Here is a 14,250-nt window from a genome sequence, read left to right on the forward strand (position 1 = left end):
CTTTTTCTGGCCATGCACTGCTGTCTCAGGTTGCGCGCGCGCGTGTGCGCGTGCGTGCCTGTGTCTGCGCGTGTGTGTGTGTGTGTGTGCGTGTGTGTGCGAGAGAGGGTGATAATGGCAACCAGGGAGGGAGCAAGATTGCCATTTTTGTTGTATGCAAATTAGCCGTGATCAATGTTTAGTTTGCACAACATGGCTTGTACTGGTTTGGCTGTACTAACTAACTATCCATGCTGCTCACAAGTGAGGATTCAGCTTGGTTAGGATCAATCATTTTGTATTTCCTTTTTAATAATTCAAATAAAATCTGCACCTTCTGCTTGTATACAGAGTAAGTAGTTCTACTTCCAAGTATTCATAATTACTGAAGTACCATTAGGGTAAGTGGGAAAGTGCTATCTAAGTGCCTTTCTAGGCAACAGATTAAAGATTTTCCCAACATATAAGACCCATAAGACTTGTATCATGGAAGGCAGCAAACCAGAAACCACTTGCAAAATTCTGTGACAACTAGGCCTGCTCGTTAACTATTCACAATAAAGTTAATATCGCAAGAACATGTTCACTTATCTTTTAGGGCTTAAGCACAGTGGGAATAATTTAATCACTCTTTGCCAAGTGCAGTTTCAACCATTGGAAGACAGTTTATTTCTCAACTGAGTTCCATCAGAGAGCAGTGAATGGGTGGAGCTTGCAAAGAAAAACACTGGGCTAAGGCTTCAGATTTACTGTCTTAGTTCAAAGCTGCAAGCGGCATGCGGCTGAGTGCTAGTTCTTGTTGTTCTGCGCTTCCTCGCTGAGCCACTTTGTAGAAGAAGATCGACCACAGCAGCACTGAAGTGTATATATAAGTTTTAAGTTTAAGTTTTAAGTTCCTTCTCAACCTCCTCTCTTTCTGATGGCACAGTACAACATAGGAGAGAGTAAGTGAAGTTCCATTCACTGTGGTTTCTGGTTGTAATGAGCCAAAATCCTTGACTATACTTTTTCTTGGGACTTCCTTGGCCTTTTCCATTGTGTTGTTGCCCACCCTTTGCGAGACGGAGCGAGTCAGAGAGAATGGATTAAATGACCGAAAATGGTTTGAAGGAGAGAAGGAATGGAAATGGAAAATAATAAGAGAGTAACATCTCTCAGCCCATTTGGACTTTGATTCGACCATTTCATTCATTAATCTAATTTGCTTATTTTAGAGAAGAAAAATCATTTTAGTTGCTCAGTTTTTGTGCCTCTATGTCCAATAATATAGCTAAACTCGGATGGCTTTATTCTGTGTCTGGGGGGCTGATGGCTCAGGTTTGTATTGAAATATTGACTGTTCAGATGGCCCTTTGGCATCAGATGACAGTGACTCATGCACTATGTAGGACAGCGGAGCTGCTCCATTAGGTCAGTGGGCCAATTGTTTTTGTATTCTACGTTATTCAGAGGTTTCAGTTGATGCACGTCTTCACAAAAAAATCTTTGCAATGTTTCCTGTAATTATAATATGTTGATAATTATAATAACAGGGTATGATTTTTAGTAATCGTGGTAAGTGTTTCTTTTTTTTCAAATTCTGCCCTACAGCCCCTGTAACTCCAAAGCACCTATTAGGCTTTTATCTCACAAATACCTTCTTTTTTTTGTTTGTGTGTGTGGGGCATATCAGCACTGACGCCGGGCAAGAGGGACAGACAGACGGACCCAGCAGACATTTCACAGCTTGCCTGTTTCAATTCATGATTAGAACATGGTGGTTCAATTCCGTGCATTGGGAATGAAAAACTCCTCTGTTGTGCTGGAATGCCATGGAACCAGTATCGATTTATTATTCGTTTTATCCTTTTATTGAACAAGAGATATATAAAACATATTTATGTCAATACAACCTCGCTTACCTCTCTTTTTGAAGCCAGGAGTTTAGCTGGAGGTTTTGGCTGCCTCTCAGTGTGTCTCATGTTCACCACTGAATCAGATAAGACAACAGGCTACATTTAGCCGCTGAGCCCTCTATTGACTGGAAGAAGAGAGATTAATTACTCCTTCATATCAACTATCGACCGTTCAGTGCTCAGTGCAGCCATCTGATTAGGTCAAGACCGCGCAGGAGTCATGATTCACAAGTTTCAGTCAACACACTTGATACTCAACGATGATATCATCAGTTACAGACCTAAAGTCACATATAAAAGGAAGGGTTTCCTTTGTTAAAGATTTCCTTGACTACGGTTGTAACAGTTCTGAATCGGGTGGCGAATCCGCGATGCAACCGCCCACGGTCCACAGGCATGGTTCCGTACGTGTTATAGTAAAATAAATAGGGCACGGTCATAGATGCTTGGGTTAAACTCCTAACCCAAAAGTTTTGGGTTTAAGCCCTAATGCCTCACCCCTTACCGTGCACATCCTTCATAACCTGTATCTATGCCCATAATGCACACTAAACAGTATCTATCTGCTCAATGACCACGTAGCTGACCTTTGGTGCAGATTTTGAAACACCTCTGCCTCTTAGGATTGGCCTTGACAGATTTAGACGTCCTAGTGTGACTGATTGGCCGACAGACATGCTGCTAGGATGTCAATACAGAGGGGCCTTCTGCTAAACGAGTGAGTGAAAGGGGGAAGAGCAGAACACAAGGAGAGGGAGACCGAGATGGGTTGAGAGACAAGGGGCAAGAGATTGAGACGAGGGACAGTCGGAGAGAGGGAGGGAGAGGGACAGAGACGGAGAGCGAGAAAGAGACAAAGAAACAAACAGAGATTCAGATGGATGAAAGAATTTGTGTGCGTTAGGAGGCGGTGGTGCTTTTAGCAGGTCTGGAGGAGTCTAGAGTATCAAATGCACAGGAAGTGGGGGTGATAAAGATCGATATGGGCTGCATTAGGCTCATCCAGACCAGGCAAGGCCAGGCCACCCCCCTCCCCCCCCCCCTCACACACACACACACACACACACACACACACACACACACACACACACACACACACACACACACACACACACACACACACACACACACACACACACACACACACACACACACACACACACACACACACACACAAAGGTCAAGTCTCACTTCAATTGGAATATATGGGTCTAACCCATATCTCTCTCAATAATTAATCTTCTTTCCTGATAGGCGAGACCCATGTCTCACTATATCCCCTCATGTCTTCATATTCATATGATGTCATCCATCCATGTGTAAAATAATTTGTGCAATTGACTGTGAATGAACATGTTACTGCTATATCGTTTACAAAGAAGTATTGTTGGGCAAGACTGGGCCTTTTCTGAAGACAGTCTTGCTACAACATGAACACCGTATAGAACAATAGCCTTAGCTGAATAACCTAAACCACTATAAATAAAAAGGTGCTCATCTTGGGGCGACATGCTAAACAGGGTTCAAATACCATGGCTGTCAGAAAACTGTTTATTCTCACACAGAGAGTAAAGCCATTGGAACTGCTTATAAGCACCACCAGAAACTCTTTATATCTGCGGCCAAATACTAATTATATTTATATCTGCGGCAGTAAAGCCTGTACCTGCCCTGTGTTCCAGGCAGGCCAAAACAAGCACTGCATGCTATCCACTGATGTTTGCACCTCCGGCTGGGGAAGAATTGGAGTCACAGACAGTTGGACGACGGCCGGGGCCGTCATGAATTTCAATGTCACACAGAACCCATCTATTCTGTCATTTATCTGCAGTCGTCCACATGCATCCACCAACAGTCACACTATCACACATTCACAACAACACTGTCCCCTCGTCCTTTTTCCCAATCTTCCTCTCGCCCTCAACCTGTGAAAAGGCATGTGGTCTCTCCTGCCTGCTCAGCACCCCCCCCCCCCCCCCAGATTCAGGGGGGAGGGGCTCTTTGGAGGGAGGGGGCTTTGGAGGGAGGGGGTTTCAGAGGGAGGCTCACTCAGGATGGTTTCTCCAAATTGCATACCCTTGCTATGGTTGTCATAATATGTTCTTTGATGGACTTCATTGAAAGAGTAGATCAATTCTACTGACCGAAGCCACTGCCTCAGTACAATCTGTGTGTTCGGTCTTGCTTTTGGGAAAACAACTGAATTCTTTGCATTTGAATTCTACTCACTGCCTGCTATGATCTGATAATGAAGAACTTGTCCCTAATCAAACATTCAAGGTCTGCCTTCATTTCCGACCGCAAACAATTAGAGAAGTTCAGAAGTTGCCCGACAAGCGTTAGACGAGCGAAAATGCGTTTCAGTGGCCCACTTGCTCTGTCATGCTCTCCCGGTATTTCTCTCTCTGTCTGTCGCTCTGTCTGTCGCTCCGTCTGTCGCTCTGTCTGTCGCTCTGTCTGTCGCTCTGTCTGTCGCTCTGTCTGTGTCTCTCTCTGCGTCTCTCTCTCTCTCTCTCTCTCTCTCTCTCTGCGTCTCTCTCTCTCTCTCTGCGTCTCTCTCTCTCTCTCTCTCTCTCTCTCTCTCTCTCTCTCTCTCTCTCTCTCTCTCTCTCTCTCTCTCTCTCTCTCTCTCTCTCTCTCTCTCTCTCTCTCTCTCTCTCTCTCATAGTTCTCTCTCTCATAGTTCTCTCTCTCATAGTTCTCTCTCTCTCTCTCATAGTTCTCTCTCTCTCATAGTTATCTCTCTTTCTCTCGGACTCGGGTCTGGCCTCGCTTGGACAAAGAGTGAGGTCAGGGTTCTCTTATTAATAATAATAATACTAGGATTTGTTTAGTGCTTCTCAAGGGACCCAAGGATGCTTGACACATAGCAGAGGTAACAGAATATTAATACAGGAACAGAAAAGACATTGCAGGTTGCCGAGGACAGCGGAATATACCATTGGCCCTGGTCGGGACGTTTCCCCCTTGGCAGTAAAGAGTCGACCCCCTTGTCTGATCTGGCTGGGCTCTGTGCTGAGTCTGCCAGCTGCTGGCACCTGATTCCCCCTAGTATGCCAACAGGTGATAAGTCACTTTAGAACTGTGAAACGACAAACTCCTGCCTTTTTGGGTTTGTTTATATGCTGTTTCCGCACAGCATTGCATTCCACGTTGCATTTTATCGATTGACAGCCCTTGTCAAATACAATTGTATCCGCTACCAAGTTCGACAAACATCCACACAGTAGTAGAATTGTTTTTCTGAAGATAATATTCAAGACTATTTGTGTTTTCGTCCCCATTCCAGCCCCCTGTGGCTCTATTCTGCTCATCCATGCACGAATCCATAATTAGACTCCATCTGTCTCTGACACTAACACTCGCACTGTAGCAATGTTGTCGAGTGTTGGTGGCTTTTACTGGGAGCCTCCGACACCAGGACACAGGGTGATGGAGTTTAAACCGGTTCATTGCAGAGTGGACAATGATAAATAGAGCCGGTGTTGCGTGCTGCCATGTCCGAGTTCTGAGTGTGCGTGGTGATGGCTGGGTTAACCTGAGCACGTTGATCGGTCAATGTACAACAGGTGTGCAGCCTCACCAAGCCCCAGAGTCTAATCAGCAAGACCCGGGCCAGTTGAGGCTGCTTAAACCAGCCATCAACCCATCAAACACCCACGTACGCATGCTGCAAGAACACAGTAAAACATCAACAACAAACAATTTCTTCCTCTCCCTTTGTCTCTTTCTTAATCATTCTTATCAGTTGTAGAATGTAATATTTTTTCTATGGTGGGATGAACAAAGCTCAAGCTGAAGTCATGTGCCACTCGCTGTGAAGGGTCTGGGTGCCTGCGTGTGTATTTAGTTGTTGTGTAAGTGTTGTCGTTATGAACTTCTTCCTGTTAAACAATATTTGGCAAACAGTAACATTGCCCCATGATCCATCATCCCTGAATTCTGGCCTCCCTACAGGACTGTGTGTGTGTGTGTGTGTGTGTGTGTGTGTGTGTGTGTGTGTGTGTGAGATTATAATCAGATCCCCTTCCATATTGAGCTTCCTGTTTCTCTGATCAGGTCACGTCCTCGCAGATATGGACACTGCTGACATCTGCAGGCCGGAGTTTTTTTTCTTATTTTTTTTTCGTCACTTTGCTGTTGTTGTGACATTACCAGTTTGCCACAACCCCTGTTGGTTCTCTTCTCCCTGTGTGGAGCATGCACATGAGTCGGCTCAGTATATGAGTATACATTGTTGGTTTCTGAAACTGAGGTTTTATTGTTGAGCAAGAACACCCTGGCTGGCCGGTACGAAATATTGCTGTGTCTGCAGAACAAAGAATTTATTTTGTATAGGGTGGCGGTGTGCTCTATAATGGGGCCACGTTTTAACATGTGTTACCGCAAGTCTGACCTGCCTGACTGTGGCATTTAGTCAATTAGCCTTGTTAGAGGGTGAACCAGGAGAGAGAGAGAGAGAGAGAGAGAGAGAGAGAGAGAGAGAGAGAGAGAGAGAGAGAGAGAGAGAGAGAGAGAGAGAGAGAGAGAGAGAGAGAGAGAGAGAGAGAGAGAGAGAGAGAGAGAGAGAGAGAGAGAGAGAGAGAGAGAGAGAGAGAGAGAGAGAGAGAGAGAGATGTTTACCATGTTGGTGCCCACCTAGGTTTCCATGATGGATTTCCTATAGGCTTAGGGGAAGTCATGTGCATGTATATTTAATCCCCATCTTTTAATCATCATTAATATATGAGCTAAAGGGGAGACGCCCAGTAAGCCCAGCCACATGACCCTCTATTTCTGCATGTCAGAGAACCGGAGGGATGGGCACACACTTAATGTTATGGGATTCCTTACACAAGCACACGCACGCACACACTGTAAGAGAATCGCTTGCACTCTATTCCTGTATAAAGCTAGGGACTAGAACACTATACTACATTCAGCAGTATGTACTGTAAATGTGGTTGTGTGTCTTTGTGTGTATGTGAGGTCAATTGATTGTGCAGTTACCCCTCTCACCACTCATGACAATAATGGCAATCATATGCTTTATTGGTCCAGGTTAATCTCTCAATGGGCGGCAATTGTGTCGTGCCCTCTAATGGGAAATGGATTTCACTCAATTGGAAGTAAAGATGTTTTGTGTGTGTGTGTGTGTGTGTGTGTGTGTGTGTGTGTGTGTGTGTGTGTGTGTGTGTGTGTGTGTGTGTGTGTGTGTGTGTGTGTGTGTGTGTGTGTGTGTGTGTGTGTGTGTGTGTGTGTGTGTGAGAGAGACATGGGCCATCTTATGGCCAATCAAACATCGTACAGTTGTTGTTCTATTTCAATATGACTGAAGCTATGAATTTCAACCCGAACGTGAAGGCGATGCTCCTGTGTGCTTGAATGAATTCATGTTTGTGTTCTCAATTATGTGTCATGCACACACACACGGGACTCCCTTAGTGGTGTGGATCGGGCCTAGAGGGAGGGGGGGAGTGGGCAGTACCCCCAGACTGGCGGTCTTTAATATTGCATTACGCAGCCACTCTTCTCTAGACAGGGCTCGGTGTCGTTGTCGGTATTATTCTGTTTTACTTCACTTATTATTTTCATTATTATTATTATGTTCTTGAACTGATGTCCTCCCTCTCCATCTCTTCCCTCTCGCTGCAGCTTCCAGCGGACCTGAATAAGATGCACCTGACCGACCACGCCCACCAGCAGGTGATGCATGTGCCACCCAGCCAATCAGGATGCAGCATTGCTAGCGACTCAGGGAGCAGCAGCCTATCAGATTTATATCAGGTACTACAAACTTTTTGACAAGCTTTCTGTTATGGTTTTTGCTCGGTATATTTGTATTATCAATTATTAATTAATTATAAAATAATACTTTGCACCGTACGATTCAAGGCAAATGCATGTTCTGTTTGTAACATGCATGCACGTATGACTCTTGCAGTCTGGCTCCCACCCCGTCATTCTTACACCTGCTTGGTCATTAATGTGTATGTGTTGTCGATGTGTGTGTGATTAGTCCTCCATCTCCACCACCCCTGCTGTGGAGGGAAGGCCACCCACGCAAACAGAGTTGAACTTTACCAGTTGAATTTACCCTCCCATCTCTGCCTCTACTGTGGCTGATTGTAACCCTTAACACACCGTCTGGTGCGTGCTGGTCATATCAGGATGGTAGGATTGTCTGGAAAAGCACTGCCTTTCCGTGCGTTACTATTTTATGCAAAATTTGTGTTAATATGTTTGCTGAAATTACTTTATTACTCAACATCAAGACAACACACAATTTTCAGATCGACGTCTGAGCTTTTTGAGACTTGTCTCGGACATCTTCTGGTAATCACTCCATGGCCTTGTTTGAAAATCTTCACCTGGAAGGTTCAGCATTGACTCGACAGTGAAAACTTTTGCTGATTCATGGTCTTTTCATCTAATTAATCTTTACACTCCCCTTTGGTAACTTTTGAAGGGGGCACATCTCATTGTGTTTTTGTTGATTTCTAAACACCAGTGTTGGTTAAAAGATCAACAAGCTGGCATAAACCTAGCGACCTCATGGTTTGTTCATTGTACAATACTGGACTCGCCTCCATCGGTCTCCATCTCTGAGACAGGTCGACTGCTGACCTACAAATTCAGTCTTGGTAGGCAGCCCTTATCCTAGCCAATCCGGAGAGTGAGGTACCACCCAGCCGGCTCACACACCCCTCAGGTGATGTTATCATCACCTGTACACAGGCTGGTCCTCCCTTGATTGTTTCCCTACATCTTAATGACTAAGCTTGTGCTGCCCCACAGCACAAAGAAACCGCTTACTTTTCATGTTATTCTCGTCTTATTTGCTATGCTGCTCCTGCTATTTTTTTTACTTTTGTATAATGATCTTCCACCTTCCTTTCGTCTCAACGCTTTCAGCTTAAGAGGCAGAATGTAAATCTTTATACAGGAACCCCCCTACCAGTAAAAGGCTCCTTTACTTTATAAATAATACATTTTGTTTTAGTGTTGTTTAAACAGTGGATGTGTCTGAATTGTTTTGCAACTTCATCTTATCTCATTGTCATGATTTTGTTGATTGGGTAGAAAAGGAAAAAGGCTTTTGAAACTAGTGTTCAAAAGCCAGCTTGTGAACGCTACGCTCTCCTCCAATCACGAGAAGTGTGTGTGGATGTGTAGAGCTCTGTCTGTTCAGCGGCTGATGGTGAGGTTACTAATAGGCAGACCGTCGTCCTCCTATCTGGCACAGACCTATAACGCTTAAAGTGTTGAGAATTATTACATCTTGACTGAGCGGTTCTAGTTTTACTGGAGCAGCTTTTATGGCTTAACACCAATCCGCCACTGGTTTAGTTGCCTAGGGATCTCAAATCTATCCAATCAAATCTGTGCATTCCGATAAGAGTTTGGACACAAGTATATAATTTTACATGGCGCACCCCACCATAAACAGTAGAGGTAGATGAGGTATGCAAAAACAGCATTTATTCAAGTATGGACAGACTTGTTCATTCGGCACACACGGCATCTCAAAAGCAGCATGTCTCTTATGTTCCGATGCCGTGGTGATTGTACATGTTGACCTTGGTCTGCTCACCCTTCAGCTGTGAGGCAGCTCTCTCCACTATGAACCACTCAATAGTGTTCAGCCTCGGCAATGAGCGCCTGCCTTTACTGTACATGTGAATGAGAATGACCCTGACACCATTCAAGCCCAGAGTCAGAATCCTGGCAGGACAAGCTAGAGCACACTTCTCTCCCTGAACCAAAGGAAGCGGGGGTGTGGGTTATGAGATGGTAAGAAACAGATAGTAGGTGTCAAAGCTGTTCAATTGTTTCAATATGTTACTCGAGCAATAGCCTTCTTTTTATCACATTTTTCTAAAGTGGAGCATTTTATTTTAAGATGCAAATTGTTCCAAAGCTCTTGCTGTGATGCATTTGATTTTGAAATGCACTCCTATTTAAGTTGAAATGAGAAAAGAAAATGTAATTTTTATTCAAGTACTTATTATTAATCTATATAATCCGTCCAGTTCAATGTGATAAAAGGACAATAGTTTTTGTTAAAATATGATGGAATTGTACTTTCTTTATTTGACTTCAGTAAAAGTTGTTTACTACAAACAGACATTTGTACAACTACTAGCTACTTCAATATATATATATATATATATGGTACTAAATCATTAGGCACGTTCGACATTCAGATGTTCCAGACCTTTTCTTGATGAAACGTTCTCTAACTGGACTATGAATTAGTATTGAATACCCCTGGCCTATGGCCTTGTTAACTAAAGCTCCATCCAACGTATAGCTCTAATGAGCAGGTCGTTGACCCTGCAGCTAAACCGATGCTTTCTGAGTGGCCGGCCACTCCAACTGATGTCTCTGCAAAAGATCCAAAACGCTTGTCTTGACGCATTCTTCAACCACCACAGATTTGTTCTTGAGGAATTCATTTGGCCTGATCTCAGTGAAGAAAACTTTGTCGTGACTGTTTCAGTGTGAAGCATACAGTGTGTACTTGTTATCGACACGTTGTACTATAGAATGGATGTTTCTGAGTTGATTAGCAATGCAACCAATTATATGGAGGTGTGTCATTTCTAAATATCTCAAATGTTTTTTGGGGTGTAAATAGTGATTTGGACTTAAGGGATAGTTTCATTATAGGAGTTAGATATTGATTTAAGGTTTTGGGAGATTAAAGCAAAAAGACTGAGGTGTGAACCCACCAGGGAGTAGGTGGGAAAAAAGGTAATTGGTATTTTGTTGTGTGAAACGCTCATCCCACTTTAATCATATCATTGATAACAAACAGATGTGAGCAAGTAAATCCGATTCCAAGCTCATAACCGTCTCTCTCTGCAGAGTGTTTCAGCAACATCCAGCAGATGTCTCTCAATTTGTGTCACGACTGCCTGAAAGCCCCTTGTCTCCCCTCAGGGGTTGAAGGTTCAAATCCCATTTGGCCCAAGAGCTACCGCCCCCTGCAACCCTCTGCCTGGTCCACCATATGCCACCTCAGCACAGCTAATTAAATTATTTGGGGGTGTAGGAATAAATTACCTGCAAATTTGAATAAGAATTTCCTTGATTGGTTTGGTTATAGTTCTTTCATCTAGATGAAACATCTCTCAAGGCCTACACACTTTACTAGATGCCTTTACTGCCTAATGTTTACAAATCCTATTGTATTTATTCTCCTCTGTTTTACGTCTGGCAATTCTAATGCGTCAAGTCAAGATTTGCCTGCTGTAACCTTGAAAGCTCTGGAAAATCACCCAAAACGTACCTGTATAATCATTATGATACCTAACGCTGTCACCGACCAGCATCGAACAGTTGGTAATGAATTATTCTGAACATGCGACGTGTTTACCTCATCGCAAGCATATCGCAGCTTCCTGGTTGACTCCCCGTAGGCGCTAATGACATCCCAGCTAACTGATAACGTTCTGCAGCAGCCTTGCTTGCAGACTCTGATGGAGACCGCTCTCTGTCCCCTCTGCTTGTGTCCCAGGCCACGGAGAGTGAGGTGGGGGACGTGGACCTGTCAGGCCTGCCAGAGGCTGCAGTGGACAGTGAGGAGGAGGAGGAGGAGGATGAAGACCTGGAGAGGTCCTCAGATGCCCTGCTGGGCCGCGACCTGGTCCGCGAGTGCCTGGAGAAAGAGCCGGCCGACCGCAATGACGATGACATCGGTGAGGCATCATCGCGGCGATGGATTGAATGTTTACTTGGATGCATGTTTTTTACTTCTTTCATTTTTCTTTTTGAAAATGGCCTGAAAGTGAACAAATAAATAATATACTGTATTTTATCACTTTGGAAAAAAAATATTTTAGCTAATACGCCAACCCTGCATCGTGAACCAAAATGATATTTAGTGGTAAATACAGATGTTCATAAGCTAATACAATTCGAATACGATTATTCTTTGTCAACGGTAATCGTTTTTTCATCTTGCCTCAGCCACATGGGATAGCACATGTATTCCACATTGATAAACACAGTGGAAAATGGTGACGTTTTATAGTTGTGTAAAAATAATGAATTGTTAGCTAAATTTCTTTGTGGCCAGACTGTGTATTCTGTGTGGGCAGGGTGGTGTTATTAGGACACTCTGTCCTCCGCTACACTGGAGACGAGATGAAGGGGAAGGCGGCTTGTGATTTTCTCTGTAGGCATGACAACACACGTGGGACTAGTTCCACACAGTGTGCGCTTGCACACTCTGTGTGTTATATCCAGTAGCCACCAAGGCCATTAGTATTATTTATTTTTTTAACAATTCCTAACAATCCAATTAGTAAAATAGTAAATAGAGTTTTGCAGAGCAATATCTTCAACTTTTATTTTTGGAATGAGAGAGAAAGAGAGGAAAAAAAGTGAAGCAACGAACTGCAAGACTGTATTATATATTTATAAAGAATGTATGTATAAATACATACATACTCTATGTATTTATGCAAGACGTCCTTTGTTTATTCATACAAGACGTACTTTATGTCTTTGTATAATGCATACTTTATGTATACAATACATAACGTGTGTATTTATACAAGACATACTGTGTGTCTTTATGCAAGACACTTTTGTACAGTGAAATATCTCACATTCACCTACGCACATTTATAGCAATGTCAACCATGCAAGTCAGCCATCGCATTTCAGAATGTGTCGGGTGTAACGCAAAACAGCCTTTTCAACATATCTGCCAGGAGGCGCTGAGCGTTGAACCAGCAACCCACTTGGTGCAGCACTGCTGGCATTGTTCCATTTAATGCAACAGGGACATGAGGCTGGCATCCACTTTTCATAAAAAAAGGATAAAAGATCGTAGCAGGGATGTAAGAAAGCTTGCCTCGTTCTCTTGCAGTGAAGTGCATACCGTCCGTCACATAGTTTATTCCGTCAGTTTAGTGCTACATTGTGTCCTCAGGATAACAGTACATGTGTATAAATCTGCTGTTGGAATGAAACTCTCTCCTGTGAATGAAATGAACACGCTGTTGTGTTCGTTTATTCAATGTTTTAATTATGAATGTGTTTATTTCATGTTTAGTTGAGCCGATTTGATCCTTTTGAAAAGGCCTGGTTAGTGACGGTTGGTGTCTGCGTGTCTCCCTCCTCTCTGGGCCACCCCGGCTCCCTCCTGCTACAGAGCAGCTGCTGGAGTTCATGCACCAGCTCCCGGCCTTCGCCAACATGACCATGTCGGTGCGCCGGGACCTCTGCGGGGTCATGGTGTTTGAGGTGGTGGAGCAGGACGGCACCATCGTGCTGCAGGACAAGCAGGAGGTAAACACGTGCACGCGCGCGCACGCGCACACTACTTAACTTTACCTTATTTACTTTCTATTTCAATTCCCCGGATGCCAGAGTTGTCTCTGTAAGTACAATTTTTGGACAAAGATGTCTGCCAACGTACAGCAGAGAGACACAGCCAACCATTTGGTCCACCACAAGACGAATTAATGAATTAAGTTTCAGGGCTGATTAAAGGAGGTCCTACCAATCAACAGGAATAGCTGTGGAGCACGCAATGGAATCAATGGATTTCAGCTCTCTGCGTGTGTGCCTTTCCATGTATTTTTATAGCAATATACCTCAAGAAGTTAATCATGCAATACATAAAACATAAAACTTAAATGCAAGCACTTGAAAGAGTTAATATCTGTACGCCTTACCTTCCACTTTGTTTGTGAGAAAGCTATGTGTTTTTGTGTGAGGGAAAATTCTCATCTCTGCAGAGAGAGCGAGAGATATTGGACACACGAGAAACTATGCACAGAGACAAATAGCCAAATTTTGAGTGCCAAAGAAAGGGAAGAACAACGGAGAAAGAAACTAGTAACGGCCGAAGAGAGAAATAATAGAATGAGGTAAAGTAAATGGACATTGAAAAATGCAGACAGAAACCAACAATGACTTACCAAGTGAGATTGAGATGTAGAGGGAGAGAGAGAGATTAGTTTCAACAGCTCGAGCGATAAATAAGCAAGTAGAAGTGCTGGAATTGCATGAGTTTTTGAATGTGGCACTGCACTGATACTATAATGAGTGTCTCAGTGTGAAAACACAGGCAAACTGACTGTTCAGCACAAGCCAGCTTTCCAGACTCAATCCACTTCTATAATTGGCCAGTAAACCTCTCCAAAGCTCTCCAAACACGTTCGCTACAGAATCTACAGGTCAACAAGAAAATATGTAGGAAACCCTTGTCAAGTAGTGAGTAACATTGAAGAGAATTAAATGTATGCAAACATATGTTCAAAAGATGGGCATGGTTTAATGAATGAAGACAATGCTCAGTCAACCACTTATATGCTAATGCTATCATATTTGTGTAGTAGTGGTGGTGGTGGTAGCTCATGTGGTGGCTTTCCCAACT

The 14,250-nt window shown here is 43.6% G+C and overlaps 1 protein-coding gene across 8 annotated transcripts in view; it reads left to right on the forward strand.

The window, feature by feature from the left end:
- rapgef6 (Rap guanine nucleotide exchange factor (GEF) 6) overlaps positions 1–14,250 on the forward strand; it is an 89,523-nt gene that overhangs the window by 37,982 nt on the left and 37,291 nt on the right. For all 8 annotated transcript variants that reach the window (XM_030361877.1, XM_030361876.1, XM_030361879.1 and 5 more), the window contains 3 exons: positions 7,509–7,640; positions 11,377–11,557; positions 13,021–13,157. In XM_030361877.1, coding sequence (XP_030217737.1) covers positions 7,509–7,640; positions 11,377–11,557; positions 13,021–13,157 — 450 coding nt within the window. The remainder of the gene's footprint in view (positions 1–7,508; positions 7,641–11,376; positions 11,558–13,020; positions 13,158–14,250) is intronic.

Source organism: Gadus morhua, chromosome 7 (genome assembly GCF_902167405.1).
Source record: "Gadus morhua chromosome 7, gadMor3.0, whole genome shotgun sequence".
Taxonomy (NCBI): Eukaryota; Metazoa; Chordata; class Actinopteri; order Gadiformes; family Gadidae; genus Gadus; species Gadus morhua.